This window comes from Porcisia hertigi, chromosome 33 (assembly GCF_017918235.1).
Source record: "Porcisia hertigi strain C119 chromosome 33, whole genome shotgun sequence".
NCBI lineage: Eukaryota > Euglenozoa > Kinetoplastea > Trypanosomatida > Trypanosomatidae > Porcisia > Porcisia hertigi.
The window spans coordinates 518230-539352 of NC_090592.1; the positions used below are offsets into that span (position 1 = coordinate 518230).

Sequence of the window (21123 nt, forward strand, 5' to 3'; positions counted from 1 at the left end):
CCTGAACCAGAACGTGGGCAATGGCAACTCCTTTAGCAGGCATCTTTCCAGTAGTCTGCCCTAACAATGCTACTACATAGCCCTCTGTCTTCTTTTCCTTCTTACACACTCCCAACTCTTCGTGTTGGCTCTGTGACGCGACCGACGCTGGGACGAAGGGCGTCTCATACCCCTCGCCCCACTCTGTACTTTGTGTTATCTGTCAGCTCGATTCGCCACGCGCCACGCAGCGAACACCATGAGCGTAGAGGGGCTGCAGCCAAGCTCGCCAGTGGCGGTGAACGGCGGCGCAGAGGACGTGGTGGAAGCCGACTTGGCAGCCCTCGACGCACATCACACACACCTTGTCGAGGGCGACTTTTTCCCAGATGAGGCGCCGGCGGTCGAGGCCGATGGAATAACCATCGACACTGCTGAAGAAGGCGACGCGCTTGTCGACGTCATAGCCGCCGGGGCAGCGGCGGCGGCGGCGGCATTGACACTGCCGAAACCGGTTGAGATGCCGTCGCGCAGGCGCGTGTGCTGGGCCGATGAGGGACACACCGACACCGCACGCGGCCTGGTGAAGCACGTCACGAACTTCTTCATGCCCACCACCCTCTCGCGCAGCTCCCGATACGACGCCTCCGACCTAGCCAGCGCCACATGGCCGACCCATGCGTCGACCGTCAACCCAGCACCACCCCTGTTCCGCGAGAAGAAAAACGCGGACGCAACCACGTACAAGTTCTGCAAGGCCCAACGGCCAGCGCCGCAGTATGCGGAGTGGAAGCGGCAGCCGCATGAGTACGGCACCACGCCCTTCCAGCCCCAACCGTCGGACACTGGCAATCGGACTGGCAGCGCAAGCGTCGCGGCAAAAACCTTGTTTGGTGAGCTCTTCCAGCGCAGCGTTGTTGCACGCGTAGCTGAGGGGCAAGTGCGGATACGCAACGGGACACACCACAACATCCAAGACAACCGCCTCCAGCAACCGTTTGTGCGCACCGACGCGATGTTTGATGAGCCCCTCCCCATTCCTTTGTAGCTTCGGGTGGCGGGGCCTTCGGCGCCGGGGGGAAGGGGGGGCCTCTCGTCCCGCCGCCAGCCACCCCCCGTGGGCGCCCCGGACCCAACACCTCCCGCAAAGCCACCGCCCTCCCGGGACACGGATGTGCCAGCACACCCCGCAGGCGCCACCGGCCGCAGCCGGCATGGCGCGCCGCCACCGCACAGAGCATCCGCAGGCCAGGGGCGCGGGCATGGCGGAGGAAAAGGGCGCGGCACTCTTCGGCGCCAGCGGGCCCCAATGCGCACGCGCGCGCGTAGTATGCGGGCGCCCCCCGGATGGGTTGATCATGCGCAAGCGCAGGTGCCAGTAACAGGACGACCACGCGCCGATTGACACACCATTGGGGTCGTGCAGACTCCGATGTGCTGCGTCTTCGCACCGCCCTATGGAAGGCAGCAGCCAGCTGCGATTCGCCGGCGCACATGACACGCGTGCGGAACGCGGAGGCCGCACAGCACCCCCGGCCTGAAGCTCGCCTACACCCTCCCTGAGCTCACCCGGCATGCGTCAAAGCCACCTCTTGCCACCCGCTTGGAAAGCACCACTGTCCGCCCCCCCTCCCCCCCTCCCTCCCCCTCTTGCAACCACCCTGGGCACAGTCCGCTTCCATCAAAAACATGCAGCCCGCCCGGATGTGTTTATGGCGCCGGGAGCGAACAACACGTCAGCCCGGAGGGGGGGGGGCGAGATCCCCGCCACACGCATGACCCCCTTTCACGGTAGACAACTTCCCCGCGAACCTCAAAGGTAAGTGGCACTGAGACAGCTGGAGGTCAGTTGCGGTTATGAGCGTATCCTGGCTGACTTTTGGGGGGACAGAACAGCTTGCAAAGCAACACCCCTCACCTGCTCCTCGTCTGAGCTGTGTAGGGCTGCGGTGCTAACCAATAGAAAAAATGTGATTTCCTGGGGCGTTGTTATGCAATTGGTAGAAGTGAACCTACGTGACTTACCACTTGGCTATATGGCAGGTGCAAGTTATGGTGCAAGACGCTGGTCTCTTTCCGTTAGGGAAAATATTTCAGATGGTTGCCCGGTATCCTGATTTGCTGAGAAAGTATCGCATCACTGCCGAGGAACTCCACAGTGCCGTCGTTTTTTTTGTTCTCCGCAGTCATCGAATGCGCCTCTGCTTTCCTGAGAGCCAGGGCTGAGCCAGAAAAGGGGGAAAAGCCGCCTGTTGTAGCTAAAGTCGCTGGACATGTGGCCGCATTTTCAGCGATTTCCAACGCTCTTTTAGCTCCTCTACTCTCGATCTCTCCCCACAACCTGAATACGCGCACCCAAACCCCGAGGCACATACGCTGCACCTCCTCCAGACGCACCTCTGGTTACGACTCTAGTATCTCCGATTACCTGATACACCCTTCCCTCTTTTTTTGGCGATGTCTAAGTGTATCCCAGCACAGCGTATCGAAGGCCTCTCAACTAGCACCATCTGGGAGTAGATGACACCGCTGGCCAGCCAGTGTAAGGCAATCAACCTAGGTCAAGGCTATCCTAGTTTCGCTCCTCCGACCTTTCTGCTAAAAACCCTAGAGAAAGTCATTGAAAACAGCGAGCAGACCCCTCCGGCTCATCAATATTGCCCTACCCGTGGGAGCCCCCGGAGCTCGTCACTCAGCTGTGCAAAACTTACTCGAAGCAGCTTTCCCGGGACATTCAGCCCTCGAACGTCGTTGTTACCAACGGCGTGACGCAAGCTCTCAACGCCATATTGGCAGGCCTTTCTCAACGACGGTGATGTAGTAGTTCTTGTGGAACCTTTCTACGATGCCTACTACCAGGACATCCTTCTCGCGGGTGGTTTGGCCACGTATGCCTCTCTGCAGCCCTCCTCACAATCGGCTGATTCCTGCACACTGACCCGTGAGGCGCTGCTTGGTGTTGTTAGCCATAAGACCAAGTTCATCCTCATCAACACGCCTCAAAACATTCCCGGCAAGGTATGGAGCGTGGAGGAGCTCCAACTTATCGTAGAAGTGGCTATTCAGTTTGATGTTGTTGTCATTTCTGATGAGAGGTGTACATGTACCTCACCGTCGATAAACCTCATATCTCCATCACACAATTATCCAGCATGTGGGAGCGCACACTTATTCTTTGCAGCGCAGGCAAAACTTTGTCCTGCACTGGATGGAAGATTGGCTGGGTTGTGGGCTGCGCCAGGTTGACTGCGCCGATTGTTTCTTGTCAGACCTTCTGCTGCTCTACGCCATTTCAGATCGCCATCGCCATCGCCAGGTCCCTGGCAACAGCTGAGGAAAACGGGCTCTATGATACCCTGCGCGATGAGTACGCGACACGCGTGGAACAGCTGTCAAGTATATTGGCTGCCTGCAGCCTATCCCCGGTGAGGCCCAGTGGTGTTTTTTTTCGTTCTCGCTAATATCGAAAAAGTGGACCCGAAACACTACTACGATCCCTCGAACAAATCGCAGGCAAAGGACTGCCAATTCTGTCTCTGGATTACCAAGAACATTGGTGTTCGCGCCATTCCTGTGACCGCTTTCTGCAGTGAGAACAGCAAACCACTGTACGAAAACTGTGTCCGCTTTGCCTGTTGTAAACCGCAGAGCGAGTTGCTTGAGGCAGCTGAGAGGCTTCAAAAGCTGAACCAGTATCTTGTTTGACGTCGACCGAAACAGAAAACTCTTTCATCGCTTCGCCTGTATCCTTTTCAAGTAATGAATGAATGCACAAAACGTGTTGGCGTTGTGTCTCCTTCCTCCCCTTACGATTCGACTCCTTCATTAACCGCCAAATGACTCACTCCGGTGTTGTGTTTTCTTATCCCCGCTCCCTCTCCCACTTGTATGGGTATGAGTGAATGGTTTGTGAATAACTTTTTTTTTACTGTGATTCGGCAGGATGGTCCTCTTATTTCTCCCGCCCTCTTTTTTTGTTTGTTTGATAACGTGAGTCAGAGGTGTGTGTGTGTGTGTGTGTTTTCGCTCTTTGTGTGCTGGCATGCGTTGCTCGGGGACGTGTAAACGCTCTCGGAAGCAGATGTCTGAAGCTGGAACATCGTCACCGTGCCGCCTTGACACACACACACATATATATGTGTGCGCGCGCGCTTCTCTTCCGACACTTCATGCTAGTAGCAATATTGTACCCTATCGGAAGCTGCACCTCGCATTAGCCTGGCTGCTTCCTCTCCCTTTCCAGTTCCAGTTCCACCCCCTCCTCTCTCGGGGTTCCAGAACATTTCCCTGCTCCCTGGGCTCACGAGCCAGCGCTTTCGCACTCTTCGAGTGCTTTCTACAAAATCGTGAAGGCGATAGTCGCTGGATGCGTGTTCTAAGAATCAGAAGGGATTCTCTAGAGCGTAATGGAGCTTCATCATACGTGAAGTATTACGCCGTTTGTCTTTCACATGACCACGTATCTCTGACTCTCTTGTCTTTGCTGTTGTTGCCAGACCACTTCCAGGAATGAAAGGCCTATTAGAACAATGGAGTTGCAAGTCAGGGATCGCTTCATCGAGTTTGCTGGACGGCGCACCGCTGTGCGCTCAAGATATGGCAGCGCTGAATCCACTGCACCGCAGCAGCCCACAGAGCAACTGCTTATAGTCCCCCTTTGGAGCAGGCTTCCATCCGATTTTGAAGAAAACGCACGGTTGCTCACACACCAAATCGATCATCTCAGCTCGATGCACGCTCTCTTCCTTAAGCCGAAGTTCTGCAGCAACGACGGGGAAGACGAGTTGCGAATTTCGGTTGATAAGCAGACGATCAAAATTCAAACCACTCTCAAGACGTTGGGGCATGCTATGATTGCTAGCACACGACTCAAAGATAGCTATTCCGAAGAAGAGGTGCGCATCGTCAGAAGCATCCAGACACAGCTAACGGCTCGCCTCAAGGAACTTGAACTTCGCTTCAAGTGTGCTCAGGAACTGTTTGCTGCGCAACTGCGCCAGCGAGAGCACAAATCGAGCAAGTACATGAGGATCGGAAGCGACACTGCCTACGAAACGGTTCAGCAAGAAGAGAGAGCAGCACAATTTCTGGAAATGGGCTTCGCAGAGCAGGATATACAGCCTCTTCTAGTTGAGGAGATGCGGCGAGATCAAGCGAGCAAAGAGATTGGAGATATCGTGGACAGCATTCAAGAGATTCGGGGAATGTTCGAGGATCTACACACAATGGTAGTCGATCAAGGAGCAATGCTGGACAGGATCGACTACAATGTAGATAAGGCGTTGGTGAGTGCGTCAAAGGCACAGATCGAACTGGAAAAGGCTCGTGCGAATCAAAGCAATTGCGTCCTTATGTAAGGTGTGTGTGTGTGTGCTGTACTTTCGACGACCTCTGCTCAGAAAACTATATCACTGGTTTTGAATTTTCTGCCTTGCCTTCTCCGTCGGATACGAAGCGACTACACCAATGCAGGTTCCTTCTCACAATCAGAGTAGCTTGGCCACTGTTGCATCTGCGTCCGTTTTAGCGATGGGATCTGCGACTTGTGAGCTCTCTCTCTCTCTCTCTCTGCTCTCCACTTTTCACGCTTTTCCGCACCCAACATCATTGCTTTTCTTTGCTGCTTTTTGTGACTGATTGTCTGCCACGTGCAAAGCTGTCGGTTGCAGTGTAACTATGTAACTGTTCCACTCCTCCGCAGCCATTCTTTTCAGCGTGAAGAACCCACTCCACTTTATCTGACAGTAGAAAATGCGGTCTCTAACCGACGAGGAGACGAAAAAGCTCTTCGACAAGCTAGCACAGTACATAGGGCCAAACACAACGCACTTGCTTGAGCGAAAGGGCGAGGAGGAGCATGTCTTTCGCCTCCACAAGAACCGAATTTGGTACATGCCCCTGCGTCTTGCAAAACTGGCAAGCTGCGTCTCCAAGACCAACCTGATGGGGATCGGTGTCCTCTTTGCCAAGGTTACTCACAATGGAAACGTCCGCATTCAAGTGACAGCGCTCGAGTACATCGCGCAGTACTCACTCTTCAAGATCTGGGTGAAACCGAATCAAGAGCAAAAGTTCCTGTACGGCGGAAACGTCAGTCGTGCAGGTCTTGGCCGTATCACCGAGTCGACACCGAAGTACCAGAAAGTCGCCGTGTTTTCGATGGGCGACATCCCCTTAGGTTTTGGTGTCGCAGCCCAAAGCACATTGGAGTGCCGAAAGTGCGAAATGAACTCCCAAGTTCTTTTTCATGAGGTCGACATTGGTGAGTACTTGCGTGACGAGGCTCGCATGACGTAGGAGGACCCCTTCGGCGAGGCGCGCGCACTGCGTTCAACAAAGACGCTTTCTCATGCTCTCGTGCGGTTTGAGGGGGAGGACAGGTGTGTTTGTGTGGCCGTGCACACGCCCTCGTGACGACAACGTTTAATGCTACTAATGCCTTCTTGGATGCAACTACATAAATCACTCACAGGATGTCTGGTGTGCTAGCCTGCGCCACTTTTCCCCCCTGGGAACTAGATCACTGTAAGATTCTCTTGACCACCCACCCCCCTCCCCCCTCCGGTGTTCCTTGTCCCCGTTTTGGCGGGTAGCGAAAGAGTTGTGCAGTAGTTGTAATGTTACCACTCCACAATCGTGCAGTGACCATGGACACTCGATGATGAGCCTCTGGGAGGAGTTCGAGAGAGCTTATCTCTCGCTCTGTTTTTTCACTTTGTCTTCTTCACGATCACGTCGCCTCACCACACGATATGATGCTTCTCCGATCAAGTTTTGTTCCTCTGCGCATTTCTGTTTCCCAGAGTTATAGCACCACAGCCTCTCCGTCGCAAAGCACACAGGCTTTCTAGTAGCGTCTCTTAGCACTGTTTTGCTTGCCGATCCGTCCTCTTTGTGAACCAGAACACAGAAAAACGAGCAACGTGAAAAGAAAGATGCCGGCGGCTGCAAAGACACTGCCAGGACCGATCGACCGCCTTCGCAGGCAGATGCTTCGGACGGCCCGCGGATTTCGTGACTACAACTTTCGTCAGTACTTTGTACAGCACGTCAAGGACGACTTTGCCGCAGTCGCAAAGCTCCCAGAGGAAGAGCAGAAGAAGTTTTTAGCAACTGAAGGGCGTGATAGGCTGCGCCAGCTGCAGCGAATGACCCTGGTGAACCAGATGTACGTAAAACGACCTCTCTACTTTGACACGGCAAAACAGAAGACTCATCATGGGCACAAGTAGGCTATTGGCTGAGTGAGTTTTTGTGAACCTGGACCATAAATCTCACGTTTTTGCTTATATCTAAAGCCACTTTCGGCTAGTCCGCACCACGCAGCTGTGACTGCATTTCTTCGTTGTGCTGCTCACATACGATCAGAAGCCGCTATCTCTCCCCCCCCCCTTTTTGCTGTTCCCCTTTTGCACGCTCGACACAGACCCTGTGGTTCCTCCAGTGTCTGTGAGTGTAGGAGCTTGACGAGCTCGTTGTGGGGCCTGTGGCTCACATTCATGGGTCGCTTCGCCTCTGTTCTCATTCGTGGTGTGGAGATCTTTGAAAGGGAGTGAGTGGGGAATGACGCAGGTGGCCTGTGCCTCTCCACCCCGTGTTTGTTTCATTATCTTTGCTGTTCTCCCCTTCTACTCGACGACGGAGTCGTGTTGACGAGGGTGAGTGGTTCACACACAAAAAATGGAAAGCAAACGAAAGACATTGCGCACATGCTTGCGCCGCTCAGCATCACTTGTCACGCTTATCGCCAGCTAGGATAATGGGTGCCCTGTGAAGATCGCCACCGCCACAATGACATGGTGCACACCCACAAAAACCACTCACCCCCCCCCCTCCAAAGGATGCTCTTCTTCAGTACAGCATGCGTCCTACTTCCTTCCTCCTCACACCCCCTGGTCGACTTCTCTGGACCTATTTTCTAACTTGCCTCCTCCTCCGTGTTGCAACGTTCTTCCTCGTACATAGAAGAAATAAAGTCCAGTTCGGCAGCTGTGCCCTGTGCGGTGCGGCAGTGCAGCTGCGCGCGTCTGTGTGCGTTCACCTCGGTTCCCCTCCGAAAAAAAAACAAGAGTGAATAGGATTTTCCCCCTCCACTTTTTCTCATTTCCATTTTTCTCATCTCCCTAAGCAACTCTTCAGCACCCTAGCAACAATAAGTGTCATTTGCATCTGCTGCGTCTCCGGCATCGCAACACCCGTTTGTTGCCCTCGCTGTTGGCAGCTTGTTCTGTCTCCTTTGTTGTTGTTGTTGCCCTCATCATACTATCCGTTTCTTCTGGTCGCGTCAGAAAAGTCGCTTCATTAATTACTCTTTTCAAACCACATGCGCTGGTGAAGAACCGAATCTGTGCTTCGGCCTCTTTTCTCCGCCATCCCTTGCTTGTTTTCTTTGCAGACTTGGTGCTCTCTCACGGTGCTCCATTTTTATTCGTTCTCAGTGTGCGACGGTGTGTACTATGTGCATGAATATGTTTTTCATTTTTGTCGCAGGACCGCTTTCCTGGAACCCGCGCTTCTTTGGGACGGGGAGCAGTCACGAGTAGGAGAGGGGGGGAGGGGGCGCTCACATCGGCTGTCACACGCGTTCATGTACACAGTGAAAGATGCCAACATGGTGCGCTCCCTCATGCGACCGCGCCCTCAACTGTCCAACAGTCCATTACTCTTGTCCGAGTACTTCATGGTGTGCAAGATGTACAGCGACACCGCCACGGCTCGGGAGACACACCAGCGGTACATTCCCCAGGTAGAAAACAAGCGCAGCGTTTTTACAGCTCAAACACTGCGAGGCAGCGAGCAGGGTGTATCCACTGATGCAGGGGCGGCAGCACGGATCCAGACAAGTGCGTCGGCACCGCCGTTTCCCCCGTTTTCTCAGCTAGGGAGCTACCCTGCAGACCTGTCGTCTCCCGCACGCACGGAAAGGGATGCGATGCAGCCGTCGTTGCAGCGCCCACCGAGAAGCGTTTCCCCCGCGGCAGGTGGCGATGAGGTGCCCCCGCCGTCTGGTGCTGCGCCCCAGCACTCGAGGCCAACGGCATCCACAACGGATCGACCCTCGGCCACTCTCTCGACGCTGGAGAATCATGATACTGGAGGCTTGCGGCAAGGCCCGCCGCTGCTGCGACAGTCCTCTGGCCTGGACGGCAGCAGTAGTAGCCGAAGTGTGGGTGTCGCATCCCAGAGCGTAGCCAATACCAACACGCATAGCGCCGCCTCCTATGCCATTTTCCGTCGAGACTGGGGGCCCGAGAAATACGATGAGGAGTTTCAGAGGCCGTGGAACGCCTTCTTGCACGAGCTTTCTGGTGCCATGGTGGATGTGGTGACGGCGTGGGTGTCTGACCTTGAGGAGCAGACTTCGCCCTCACGGCATCTAGTGCGGCTTAGCAGCACTTGCTGCTACGATTCTGCTCACGGTATATGCTTGTTGCGCTGGAACACAATGCGAGAGGTTCGGGCCTATGTAGATGCACTGCACGCTGTAGTGAACGCACCGCTATCAGAGTTTTGTGTGCCACTGACCCTTGGGATGGAGGTCTTGGGGGTTCCGGTGTTGTGCATGTCGTTGGCGCCGGTTAGCGGTCCGTGACACGGGTGGGATGCAGTGGGCATGGCGTGGCACTGTTTTTGCGGCATATGTGCAACGCTGCGGCTGGTGCGTCCGTTGGATCCGCTCGAGGGTGGAAGGGGAGAGGCGGCAACCAGGTTTGTTTCCAGCGGGCAGCTTGGCTCGGCAGTTGCAGTGGATGGTGTGTCGGCCGCAGCATGCAGTGGTACCGCCGAGGTCGCAGGTATTGGTAATGTGCTGGGAGATGGGTCAGTTAGTCGGTCTCTGTTGCGGCAACTTGAAACTTCGCCAGCGTGCAGCGAGTGCTATGCCGGTGCGGCCTCGACGCTTGGCCTTGCCGCTGGCACTTCGCAGTAGCATGCGGGAAGCGTCAGCGGCGCATGGGGCGGTCGACGAAACTCTGTCTTTTACGGCACCCCAACGTCGCTTGCAGGTTCTGCGGCAAGTTGCTATGATCCGGTTGGCCCTCCGGCATCTGCCAGCGTGCCAGCTGGGCAAGGCGGGCTGCGGCTCACGCTGGCCATCGGTGCCGACGCGCGGTGGTACTTCATTGATGCGCGTGCCGTTTGCCTTTACCAGTGGTACACTCGGAAGTCCTGGCTGGCGGCGCGGGTGCCGCGAAGGGAACTGTACCTCTGTGAGAATGGGTGCGCGCAGCGGGCAATGGGTCCCAACCAGCTGATACTACAGTCGAAGTTGCGCATCATGGCTCATCAGATGTTGAACGGGCTGATGAGTGGTGTCAGTGGAGTCCGTGCGACGCCAACGAGCATGCAGCGAGCCAGCTACTACGCCAACACCCCGCCCATCACCAGCGAAACAATCAGCGGCCGTGGCGGCGGCGGCCTTCCATATCAATGGCAGCGCAGAGTACCCCCCATCCTTCTATCTACTCTGTGCCACAGTCACGGGGTGCGCTACGGCACGTACGTTTATGCAATTGTCGATTTGCTGCGCACCGAGGGGCAGGCCCTCTTCCGGGCCGTGCAAACAGCCCACCGCCACGGCTCCTTGTCCCCCAACACCGAGGCGCGCATGGCTCAGTGTCGACGATGCATCCAGGCCGTGGTCGGTGAGCTCATTGCACGCGCGACAAAGCACCTCATTTATCAAGAATGGCACGCAGTCATCCGTCGAACTCCCGACTGGCTGTGTCGATTTCACACCCTCTGCGCGGCGGCATCGCAGGCGTGGGCAGAAGCTCCAGCCGCTGCTGCGGGGCGCGTGGAGACGACGGGCAGTTGCGGCGGGCACAGCTGAAAGACAACGCCACATGATGATGATGATGTCACCGAGGTGTCACTCTTTGGTGGCAATGGCGGAGAAACACCGAGCGAGGGCGGCATCCTTGCCGGCAAAGGACGCGAAGGGACGTCTGATGAACCGAGGTACGCAGCAGTGGGTAATGCGCTGGGCACAGCAAGTCTTGCCAGCACTCTTGGCGCCGCTACTCGATGCTCTCCGGCGCGTGGTGAATGGCGTCTTCACTGTCACACCCACAGGAGCGGGCAACACGAACAACAGCAACTGCAACACCCAGGCAACAGGCCCTGGGATAGGTGGGGCTGCCCCAGGCGGCAGCTGCAGCGGAGTGGACAGTGGTTCCTCTGCACCGTGCTGTGGAACGAGAAGCGGTGTTTCCCCGTCGGTGTCAGCCAGTCACCTCGCAACCGACGATGCTGGTCGCTCTTTGGCAGCTGGCAACGCCCCCGTTGAGAACAGTGGCTACCCGGCCTTCAACCCCGCCTTGCGCGGCGTTGCCTTTCGCCCCGACATGTTCGAAGAATTGCTACTGTCTGTGAATGAGCAGTACGTTGTGCAGCCCTACAGCGGCGGTGAGAGGGCGAGTGAATGGCAACTGCTCCACAAGGAAGCGCGTGTAATGTCGCGGCGGAGGCAGCGCGCCAGCACCACCGGCGGCAGCGGGGCGGACCTCGGCACTGGTGGGAACATCTGGTCGTCTCGCAGCGCTGGAGACACCGCTCCATCCGGAGTCCCTTTGTCGGCCGGATCCTCACCGCGCAAGAGGGAGCGAGGCGTCAATTCTTCTCGCTTCAACGGCCCCAACGCGCTTTGGTACTCCGCCACCGAAGAGGAAAGCATTCATGTAGAAGCACAGGGCCTCTATCCGGGCTGGTCACTGCAATGCCTCCAGGAAATGATTGGCATTCCGCTGGTGCTGCGGCAGGCATGCGTAGATGTGGATGCGAGCTTTTGCGGGGCAGACATGCTGCGATGGTTATCCCCCTCGATCGCCTCCGTCAGCAGCGCCTCGTACGAACCGAGGTGTACTGCACGTGGCGCGGCCACTGGCCGACCGTTGCCGCTGCCCCAAGCATGCCCGTTGCGCGCTGCAGTGTGTGGCACCACGCTGGAGCTGCCCCTGTGTTTGCGTAGCGGCACAGTCGAAGGTGCCCTCGAGTACGCGCCGCAGCAATGCGAGGTGTTGCATTACTGGGGAATCAACAAGGCCGAGCTGTTTGCCTCTATTCAGGCGCAGAAGCCCCTCGAGGCGATTCAGGCCGGTAGCTACGGCGAAGTCACACGCGAGGAGGTGATTTCCATGCAAAAGAAGGCACATGAGCAGGCAAAGAAAATGTCGTGGACACACGGCATGCGGTGTCCGGGGGCGCACTTGCACGCCAGGCCCACTAACACGCTCGCGGAAGTTTGGTACTCCCTACACGTGTGTGTCTGTCTGCGTGTACGTGGGCTCCTGTCCGGTGGCATGGCTTCGCTTGACCGCCACGAGTGGCCTCTACCGTGACCACACAAAGCGTAGAAATCCTCAAGTCAAAGATGCAGACAGACGTGGTTGCCCCTCCCCCAGCACTCGCGGCTCAGGCGAAACGCAACGCGGCGTCGAATTTTCTCCTGCTCGGCTGACACACAACACCCCAAGATGGGGCTTGACGGTCTGCACACTCGCTCGCTCGCTCAAGGGGGTCATTTATCCTCGAATGCTATCACGTGTGCTTCCTCAACCCCCCCCTTCTCCTCCTCCTCCTCCTCCTCCCTTTCCCTTATCGTTACCTTTCATTATCGGCCTGGTCGCTAACTTTGCACACGCGGAGTTGTGATAACCACGTCGGGGTGTTGACCCTGTTATTGCGGCCCTCACCGCCCCGCACTGTGGGCTCCCGAGCTCCCTCCCCCTCGCATCGTTTAGCCAGTGCATAGCCATCGCTGCAGAAGCACTTTTCGTGGTCTCTCCTCCCCTTCTCTTGGACCGTTTTCGCACGCTCTCTCTCTCGTCGTTTAACGGCAAGGGGGAGGGGGGGGCACGACAGCGCTCATGCCTGGCATCATTCACAAAGAGAGCCTGCCTGGGCAGAGCTTCATCAAACGGCGCCGTGTGGATACCCAAACGGTATCGGATGCGCAGAAAGAAGGGGGGCATGGAAATAACAACGACAAGCGCTTGGACGAAGCCGCAAATGATTTGGCACGCAAGGACAACCCTCTCAGCGGTCCGGAGGCCCCGTCTGGCTCATTGGGCTCCACCGCTAAGTCGTCAGCGATAGCCGAGCATGCGCGCGGTATCAGCAGTAGCAGTGACAGTAGCAGCAGCGATGTCGAGGACGGGGGAAATGATGAGATCGAGCGCGAAAACGAACGGCTGGCGAAGCTGCGCGAGCAGCGCGGTCGCCGACAACAGGAGCGAGGAAATGTCGGTACGGCTGCCGCGCACACCCCCGTCCAGCCGTCCGCTAAAGTGCCGTGTAGCGAAGACATGGCGTCCTCTCCTCCTGCATCGAAGTCGAAGGTCGCTGTGGTGCACACAAACGGCTACGACCACGACGTGCTCTTTCGCGAGGCGGCGTGGCGCAATCGGTCCAGGGCAGCTACTGTGGAGGAAAGGCGAAAGCAAAAGTGGGACTCAGTGCTGAACCGCACTCAGGACTCCGAGGCTTTTGGGCATTTTATGAAGAACTACTTCAAGTGAGCGCCCATGGCGGCGGCTGTCCATGCTGGCTTTTCATCTGTTTTGCTCCCCGTGGTGGTGTGATCCCTCACTCGATCCGTTCTGGGGTGAGTGGGAGAACTCCTCTTCATTTCTCTTCACACCGCCACCTGCTGTTACCACGTGAGTGGAAGATGGTCGAGGGAGTGATGATAACGACGTTGTGGGGCAGTTGTGGTGGGCCCTGCTCAACGTCCTCTTTCCATGTCATCGAGTTCATCTACTCTGGGTCAGTAGCGCCAGCCGTGCACACTTTCCGCGGGCGAAGAAGTGAAGGAGCAAAGCAGTACAAAGACCACGCGCACATAGACCACGAATACCTCTTTACTCCCCTGTCCCTGCTAACACGCCTTCCCCTCCCTCCCCCTCCCGCCTTGGGAAGGAGGGGGGAGGGAGGGGCTCTTGTATTGGTGTAGCGCCCCTTGCAGAGAAAAACAAACCCCTTCCTTCAGTCCGAATCGAAGCACGACGAACAAGTGTGAGGCACCCACGAAGTGTTTTGTACGCCCTCGCTGCAAATAACAAGTCGTGCGCGTGTACGCCCATATTTGCTGCCTACACGTGAATGTGACAAGCACCCAAGCCCCTCACCGGCCCCCTCCCATTTCCCCTTTCTTCTCCTCACTCTTGGCTGTATCAATTACGCAGAAAGACACGCGCATCGTGATGAACAACTGTGGCCCAATGCAGAGGCAAAGCATCCCTTCCATAACAGCAAGACGGTTTGGCGAAGAACCCGAGGCATACGATCCTGAAGATGAACCAACAAAAACCAAGAGATTATTTCCACGAGCTGGCGAACTGTTCAGGCAGTTGTTTCGGTGGCAGACTCGGAGCTGGCGCACTATGTTACTCACCATATCTTTGGTAGTGGCTCTCGTTGTACTAGGTACCATAAGCATACGGCCACGCCGCTACGCACGGCTGCTGGACGGCAGAAATCTTTGCATCCCGTACAGATCCAAGGCCACGGTGTACCGAGAGCACGCCGCGTTCGTAGCACCGCGCTCCCGTGGGCAGGGGCTCGCTGTCAACGGTACCGAAGAAAAGCCCATCCCCGACGCTGTACATAGTCGTATACGCCGTCAAAAAGCAATGGAGGCAGATATCGACGCGTACCTGGTCAGCCACAACATCTCTCACAAGCGTCCCTTACGCGTACGGTTTCAAATCTCCTCCAACTTTGTGAACTGGCAGCTGTGTACCGCGCTAGGCTCTGCGGCGTTGGGGGGCATTGGCATTCAGGTCACCGGCTTCGACAGCGCCTACTCGCACCTTCGGCGCTTCGAAAAATATCTTGACTTTGTGGAGGAGGAGGGGCTGAGCGACGAAGACATCGTCGTCACCATGGATAGCGACGTTTTCTGGACTGGGGCTGACTTCCTCCCCTTCCTCAAAAAGTTTGCGCGCCTCTCGCCGAGGAAGGAAAGTGACCTCGACGTCGCGGCCGTCCGGGCATGGGAAGACTACGGAGAAAAGAAGGCGCCCCTGTTCATGGAGGATTTGCAGACCAAGTTGAACGGCGACGCGGCAGGCGCGGAGCGTCCTCGGCTGCAGATGCCGCCTGTGGTGTACAACACGGAGGAACTCTGTTGGTGGGGCCAGCACTCGAAAAACCTTACACGCTGCCCGGTTGCGTTTGCGACGCTGGACCACATGATCGAGGTGACGCGGAATCACGTGTCGACCTTCGATAAACAAAAGTTGGGGCTCTATGCGCGCGAGGGCGGTGATGCGTTGGTGACGAAACTCAGAGAAGTCTTCAAGGGCAAGCGGCAGTGGATGATGAAAGACATGCTACGTGAGCCGCATACAGACTTCTCGTATACGAAGCACCCAAAGCGCTCTCGCGACGATCCACTCTACTACCATACCACCGTTGTGAGCAATTCAAACCCAACCGTTTTTCTGAACGGCGGCGTGCATATATCACGCGTGTGGGCTCTCCGCTTGCTAGCAGAGTCGGTTGCAACGTATGCGGCTACGGAGACGCCGGTGGCAGGGGAGCAGGACCGCCATACGTCTGAGTGGTGGTTTGATCAATCCTTGATAGGGCAACTATACGTGTGGGGACGCCTGTACGAGATTGAGCACAACCTGTTGACGGGACCCCCGCTTTCGATGCGGTCACCGCCAGTCCCGTACGATCGCCGTTACGGGCCACCGGGCCTTGTTGGTCTGGACCGGCGCTCTGAGATGTCGGTAACCACTGCCACCATAAAGACATATCCGACCCTGTTCCACCATGGCAAATACCTGGCGCAGCAGTTTCCTAGCAGCAACAGCTCGCGTGTGTGGAACAAGACCAAGTACCTACTGGGGGTGAACGAGCCTCAGAATCACTCACTGCAGAACCTGAAGAGGACTCCAAGCGGCGCCTTCGTGACCGTGCCGCTGCTGTGGCGCTCGGCGACCGCAGACGACAAAAGGAGAGGCTTCCGTAATGAGGTTGAGGATGACCCCGACGTCATGTATCCTCCTTTCATTCACTACGCTTCGTCACCTAAGCACGGGAGATTCGCAGCTCAAAGAAACCATTTCGCATGGTTGGTGGCCGCGCGGCACGACAAATTGTCAAGCGAATCTGTGAGAAGCGTTTTCAGGAAGGAGCTGGTGGAGCTGCTGTTTAACAATGAGCGTGTTTTCGTGAACTTCACACACATGTGCGAGGATCCTACTAAGCTTTCATATTCGTAGTGCATCACTGCACCCCCACTTTCCCCCGACACGCTATTTGATGAGCTTATACGGGTCGCGTATTTTTTTCTAATTGCATCGAAACGAGTTCGTTTCATTATCGTATTTTTTCTAGGGGATTCTAGGGGACTATGCAACATGAAAATCCAAGTTTGACCTGCCAGCGTGTCTCGCGCACTCATACGCCAATGAAATTTGGCTTGACGACGTTCCTGTTTGGGTCGTATCTTCAAGGGAGCCTCAGACTTCTGTTCTCCTTAGGTTGTTTCGTTGTAGATGCGTTGATGGCGCTCTAGTGGACAAAGGAGCCACTTCTGCTTGCTCCACTTCCCCGCCATACACCACCACCCTTCCCCTCCCCGTTGAGCACCCCACCACATACACACACGCGCACACATCTCCTATACGGATTTTGTCGACTTCTTCTCGGCACCATGAGCTGAACATCCCTGCGTGTGTCATGCAATAGGTCCACCGCACTGTGCGGGGGGGGGGGGGGGGGGGCGATGTGCACACCTTTGGGCGATGCGGGCCTAATCGTCTGAGCACGGCCTCGGCTACGAACTCTGCCCATCCCCCGCTTCGCCGAGCAACCCTCACAGTCGCTCTCATTACGCTGGTCACCACGCGGTGCATTTCTTGTGGGCAGTACAAACTCCCTGGTGACAGGGAGTGCGAGCCGGATGAGACACGCTAGAGTACGCTGACAGCTCGCCACGAATGCCGGGCGGCACAGAGGGGTTTACTCCTGCATGTTGCCTCGAGACAATGCCGTCGAGATCCTAGCCCGAATATCCGTGGTGGAGCATCCGCACTGGCTTACTCTTTGAGGAGAGTCCCGGGCTCTGTACGCGTGCCACGCAGACGTATACTTACCTCGTCAGAACTCTCCGATACGGAGGGGAAGGGGGGGAGCAAAGGGAAAAAAATGGGGAGAAAGGAAGGGCCTCTGGCGCCGATGGACAACCGCCAACGGTCGCGTCCGTACCTGCTGGCACGTCGCGTGAAGGTGAGAATGACCCCAGTGAAGCACCTGTGATCTGCACTGCCGCAATGCATCACATCGCCTGAACCAGAACGTGGGCAATGGCAACTCCTTTAGCAGGCATCTTTCCAGTAGTCTGCCCTAACAATGCTACTACATAGCCCTCTGTCTTCTTTTCCTTCTTACACACTCACAACTCTTCGTGTTGGCTCTGTGACGCGACCGACGCTGGGACGAAGGGCGTCTCATACCCCTCGCCCCACTCTGTACTTTGTGTTATCTGTCAGCTCGATTCGCCACGCGCCACGCAGCGAACACCATGAGCGTAGAGGGGCTGCAGCCAAGCTCGCCAGTGGCGGTGAACGGCGGCGCAGAGGACGTGGTGGAAGCCGACTTGGCAGCCCTCGACGCACATCACACACACCTTGTCGAGGGCGACTTTTTCCCAGATGAGGCGCCGGCGGTCGAGGCCGATGGAATAACCATCGACACTGCTGAAGAAGGCGACGCGCTTGTCGACGTCATTGCCGCCGGGGCAGCGGCGGTGGCGGCGGCGGCATTGACACTGCCGAAACCGGTTGAGATGCCGTCGCGCAGGCGCGTGTGCTGGGCCGATGAGGGACACACCGACACCGCACGCGGCCTGGTGAAGCACGTCACGAACTTCTTCATGCCCACCACCCTCTCGCGCAGCTCCCGATACGACGCCTCCGACCTAGCTAGCGCCACATGGCCGACCGTCAACCCAGCACCACCCCTGTTCCGCGAGAAGAAAAACGCGGACGCAACCACGTACAAGTTCTGCAAGGCCCAACGGCCAGCGCCGCAGTATGCGGAGTGGAAGCGGCAGCCGCATGAGTACGGCACCACGCCCTTCCAGCCCCAACCGTCGGACACTGGCAATCCGACTGGTAGCGCAAGCGTCGCGGCAAAAACCTTGTTTGGTGAGCTCTTCCAGCGCAGCGTTGTTGCACGCGTAGCTGAGGGGCAAGTGCGGATACGCAACGGGACACACCACAACATCCAAGACAACCGCCTCCAGCAACCGTTTGTGCGCACCGACGCGATGTTTGATGAGCCCCTCCCCATTCCTTTGTAGCTTCGGGTGGCGGGGCCTTCGGCGCCGGGGGGGGGGCCTCTCGTCCCGCCGCCAGTCACCCCCCGTGGGCGCCCCGGACCCAACACCCCCCGCAAAGCCACCGCCCTCCTGGGACGCGGATATGCCAGCACACCCCGAAGGCGCCTCGGCCGCAGCCGGCACGGCGCGCCACCACAGCACAGAGCATCCGCAGGCCAGGGGCGCGGGCATGGCGGAGGAAAAGGGCGCGGCACTCTTCGGCGCCAGCGGGCCCCAATGCGCACGCGCGCGCGCAGTATGCGGGCGCCCCCCGGATGGGTTGATCATGCGCAAGCGCAGGTGCCAGTAACAGGACGACCACGCGCCGATTGACACACCATTGGGGTCGTGCAGACTCCGATGTGCTGCGTCTTCGCTTCGCCCTATGGAAGGCAGCAGCCAGCTGCGATTCGCCGGCGCACATGACACGCGTGCGGAACGCGGAGGCCGCACAGCACCCCCGGCCTGAAGCTCGCCTACACCCTCCCTGAGCTCACCCGGCATGCGTCAAAGCCACCTCTTGCCACCCGCTTGGAAAGCACCACTGTCCGCCCCCCCCTCCCTCCCTCCCTCCCTCCCCCTCTTGCAACCATCCTGGGCACAGCCCGCTTCCATCAAAAACATGCAGCCCGCCCGGATGTGTTTATGGCGCCGGAAGCGAACAACACGTCAGCCCGGAGGGGGGGGGGGCGAGATCCCCGCCACACGCATGATCCCCTTTCACGGTAGACAACTTCCCCGCGAACCTCAAAGGTAAGTGGCAGTGAGACAGCTGGAGGTCAGTTGCGGTTATGAGCGTATCCTGGCTGACTTTTGGGGGACAGAACAGCTTGCAAAGCAACACCCCTCACCTGCTCCTCGTCTGAGCTGTGTAGGGCTGCGGTGCTAACCAATAGAAAAAATGTGATTTCCTGGGGCGTTGTTATGCAATTGGTAGAAGTGAACCTACGTGACTTACCACTCGGCTATATGGCAAGTGCAAGTTATGGTGCAAGACGCTGGTCTCTTTCCGTTAGGGAAAATATATCAGATGGTTGCCCGGTATCCTGATTTGCTGAGAAAGTATCGCATCACTGCCGAGGAACTCCACAGTGCCGTCGTTTTTTTTGTTCTCCGCAGTCATCGAATGCGCCTCTGCTTTCCTGAGAGCCAGGGCTGAGCCAGAAAAGGGGGAAAAGCCGCCTGTTGTAGCTAAAGTCGCTGGACATGTGGCCGCATTTTCAGCGATTTCCATCGCTCTTTTAGTTCCTCTACTCTCGATCTCTCCCCATAACCTGAACACGCGCACCCAAACCCCGAGGCACATACGCCGCACCTCCTCCAGACGCACCTCTGGTTACGACTCTAGTATCTCCGATTACCTGATACACCCTTCCCTCTTTTTTTGGCGATGTCTAAGTGTATCCCAGCACAGCGTATCGAAGGCCTCTCAACTAGCACCATCTGGGAGTAGATGACACCGCTGGCCAGCCAGTGTAAGGCAATCAACCTAGGTCAAGGCTATCCTAGTTTCGCTCCTCCGACCTTTCTGCTAAAAACCCTAGAGAAAGTCATTGAAAACAGCGAGCAGACCCCTCCGGCTCATCAATATTGCCCTACCCGTGGGAGCCCCCGGAGCTCGTCACTCAGCTGTGCAAAACTTACTCGAAGCAGCTTTCCCGGGGCATTCAGCCCTCGAACGTCGTTGTTACCAACGGCGTGACGCAAGCTCTCAACGCCATATTGGCAGGCCTTTCTCAACGACGGTGATGTAGTAGTTCTTGTGGAACCTTTCTACGATGCCTACTACCAGGACATCCTTCTCGCGGGTGGTTTGGCCACGTATGCCTCTCTGCAGCCCTCCTCACAATCGGCTGATTCCTGCACACTGACCCGTGAGGCGCTGCTTGGTGTTGTTAGCCATAAGACCAAGTTCATCCTCATCAACACGCCTCAAAACATTCCCGGCAAGGTATGGAGCGTGGAGGAGCTCCAACTTATCGTAGAAGTGGCTATTCAGTTTGATGTTGTTGTCATTTCTGATGAGAGGTGTACATGTACCTCACCGTCGATAAACCTCATATCTCCATCACACAATTATCCAGCATGTGGGAGCGCACACTTATTCTTTGCAGCGCAGGCAAAACTTTGTCCTGCACTGGATGGAAGATTGGCTGGGTTGTGGGCTGCGCCAGGTTGACTGCGCCGATTGTTTCTTGTCAGACCTTCTGCTGCTCTACGCCATTTCAGATCGCCATCGCCATCGCCAGGTCCCTGGCAACAGCTGAGGAAAACGGGCTCTATGATACCCTGCGCGATGAGTACGCGACACGCGTGGAACAGCTGTCAAGTATATTGGCTGCCTGCAGCCTATCCCCGGTGAGGCCCAGTGGTGTTTTTTTTCGTTCTCGCTAATATCGAAAAAGTGGACCCGAAACACTACTACGATCCCTCGAACAAATCGCAGGCAAAGGACTGCCAATTCTGTCTCTGGATTACCAAGAACATTGGTGTTTGCGTCATTCCTGTGACCGCTTTCTGCAGTGAGAACAGCAAACCACTGTACGAAAACTATGTCCGCTTTGCCTGCTGTAAACCGCAGAGCGAGTTGCTTGAGGCAGCTGAGAGGCTTCAAAAGCTGAACCAGCATCTTCTTTGACGTCAACCGAAACAGAAAACTCTTTCATCGCTTCGCCTGTATCCTTTTCAAGTAATGAATGAATGCACAAAACGTGTTGGCGTTGTGTCTCCTTCCTCCCCTTACGATTCGACTCCTTCATTTACCGCCAAATGACTCACTCCGGTGTTGTGTTTTCTTATCCCCGCTCCCT

The 21123-nt window shown here is 56.7% G+C and overlaps 9 protein-coding genes across 9 annotated transcripts; all 9 read left to right on the forward strand.

The window, feature by feature from the left end:
* Positions 1-238: 238 nt before the first annotated feature.
* Positions 239-1027, forward strand: JKF63_02146 (uncharacterized protein; the record flags this gene model as incomplete). The annotated part of the gene is made up of 1 exon (XM_067898188.1): positions 239-1027. One exon carries the CDS (start codon positions 239-241, stop codon positions 1025-1027), a length of 789 nt encoding a protein of 262 aa, XP_067754345.1.
* A 3481-nt stretch (positions 1028-4508) lies between these two features.
* On the forward strand, positions 4509-5336 carry JKF63_02147 (uncharacterized protein; the record flags this gene model as incomplete). Its single annotated transcript, XM_067898189.1, has 1 exon — positions 4509-5336. One exon carries the CDS (start codon positions 4509-4511, stop codon positions 5334-5336), a length of 828 nt encoding a protein of 275 aa, XP_067754346.1.
* A 394-nt stretch (positions 5337-5730) lies between these two features.
* JKF63_02148 (uncharacterized protein) lies at positions 5731-6276 on the forward strand (the record flags this gene model as incomplete). The annotated part of the gene is made up of 1 exon (XM_067898190.1): positions 5731-6276. One exon carries the CDS (start codon positions 5731-5733, stop codon positions 6274-6276), a length of 546 nt encoding a protein of 181 aa, XP_067754347.1.
* A 638-nt stretch (positions 6277-6914) lies between these two features.
* On the forward strand, positions 6915-7211 carry JKF63_02149 (uncharacterized protein; the record flags this gene model as incomplete). The annotated part of the gene is made up of 1 exon (XM_067898191.1): positions 6915-7211. The coding sequence occupies one exon, from the start codon at positions 6915-6917 to the stop codon at positions 7209-7211; it is 297 nt and encodes a 98-aa protein (XP_067754348.1).
* Positions 7212-8605: 1394 nt separating this feature from the next.
* JKF63_02150 (uncharacterized protein) lies at positions 8606-9571 on the forward strand (the record flags this gene model as incomplete). Its single annotated transcript, XM_067898192.1, has 1 exon — positions 8606-9571. One exon carries the CDS (start codon positions 8606-8608, stop codon positions 9569-9571), a length of 966 nt encoding a protein of 321 aa, XP_067754349.1.
* A 1384-nt stretch (positions 9572-10955) lies between these two features.
* Positions 10956-12317, forward strand: JKF63_02151 (uncharacterized protein; the record flags this gene model as incomplete). The annotated part of the gene is made up of 1 exon (XM_067898193.1): positions 10956-12317. The coding sequence occupies one exon, from the start codon at positions 10956-10958 to the stop codon at positions 12315-12317; it is 1362 nt and encodes a 453-aa protein (XP_067754350.1).
* A 528-nt stretch (positions 12318-12845) lies between these two features.
* JKF63_02152 (uncharacterized protein) lies at positions 12846-13496 on the forward strand (the record flags this gene model as incomplete). The annotated part of the gene is made up of 1 exon (XM_067898194.1): positions 12846-13496. One exon carries the CDS (start codon positions 12846-12848, stop codon positions 13494-13496), a length of 651 nt encoding a protein of 216 aa, XP_067754351.1.
* A 702-nt stretch (positions 13497-14198) lies between these two features.
* On the forward strand, positions 14199-16211 carry JKF63_02153 (uncharacterized protein; the record flags this gene model as incomplete). Its single annotated transcript, XM_067898195.1, has 1 exon — positions 14199-16211. One exon carries the CDS (start codon positions 14199-14201, stop codon positions 16209-16211), a length of 2013 nt encoding a protein of 670 aa, XP_067754352.1.
* Positions 16212-17515: 1304 nt separating this feature from the next.
* On the forward strand, positions 17516-18295 carry JKF63_02154 (uncharacterized protein; the record flags this gene model as incomplete). The annotated part of the gene is made up of 1 exon (XM_067898196.1): positions 17516-18295. One exon carries the CDS (start codon positions 17516-17518, stop codon positions 18293-18295), a length of 780 nt encoding a protein of 259 aa, XP_067754353.1.
* Positions 18296-21123: the final 2828 nt, after the last annotated feature.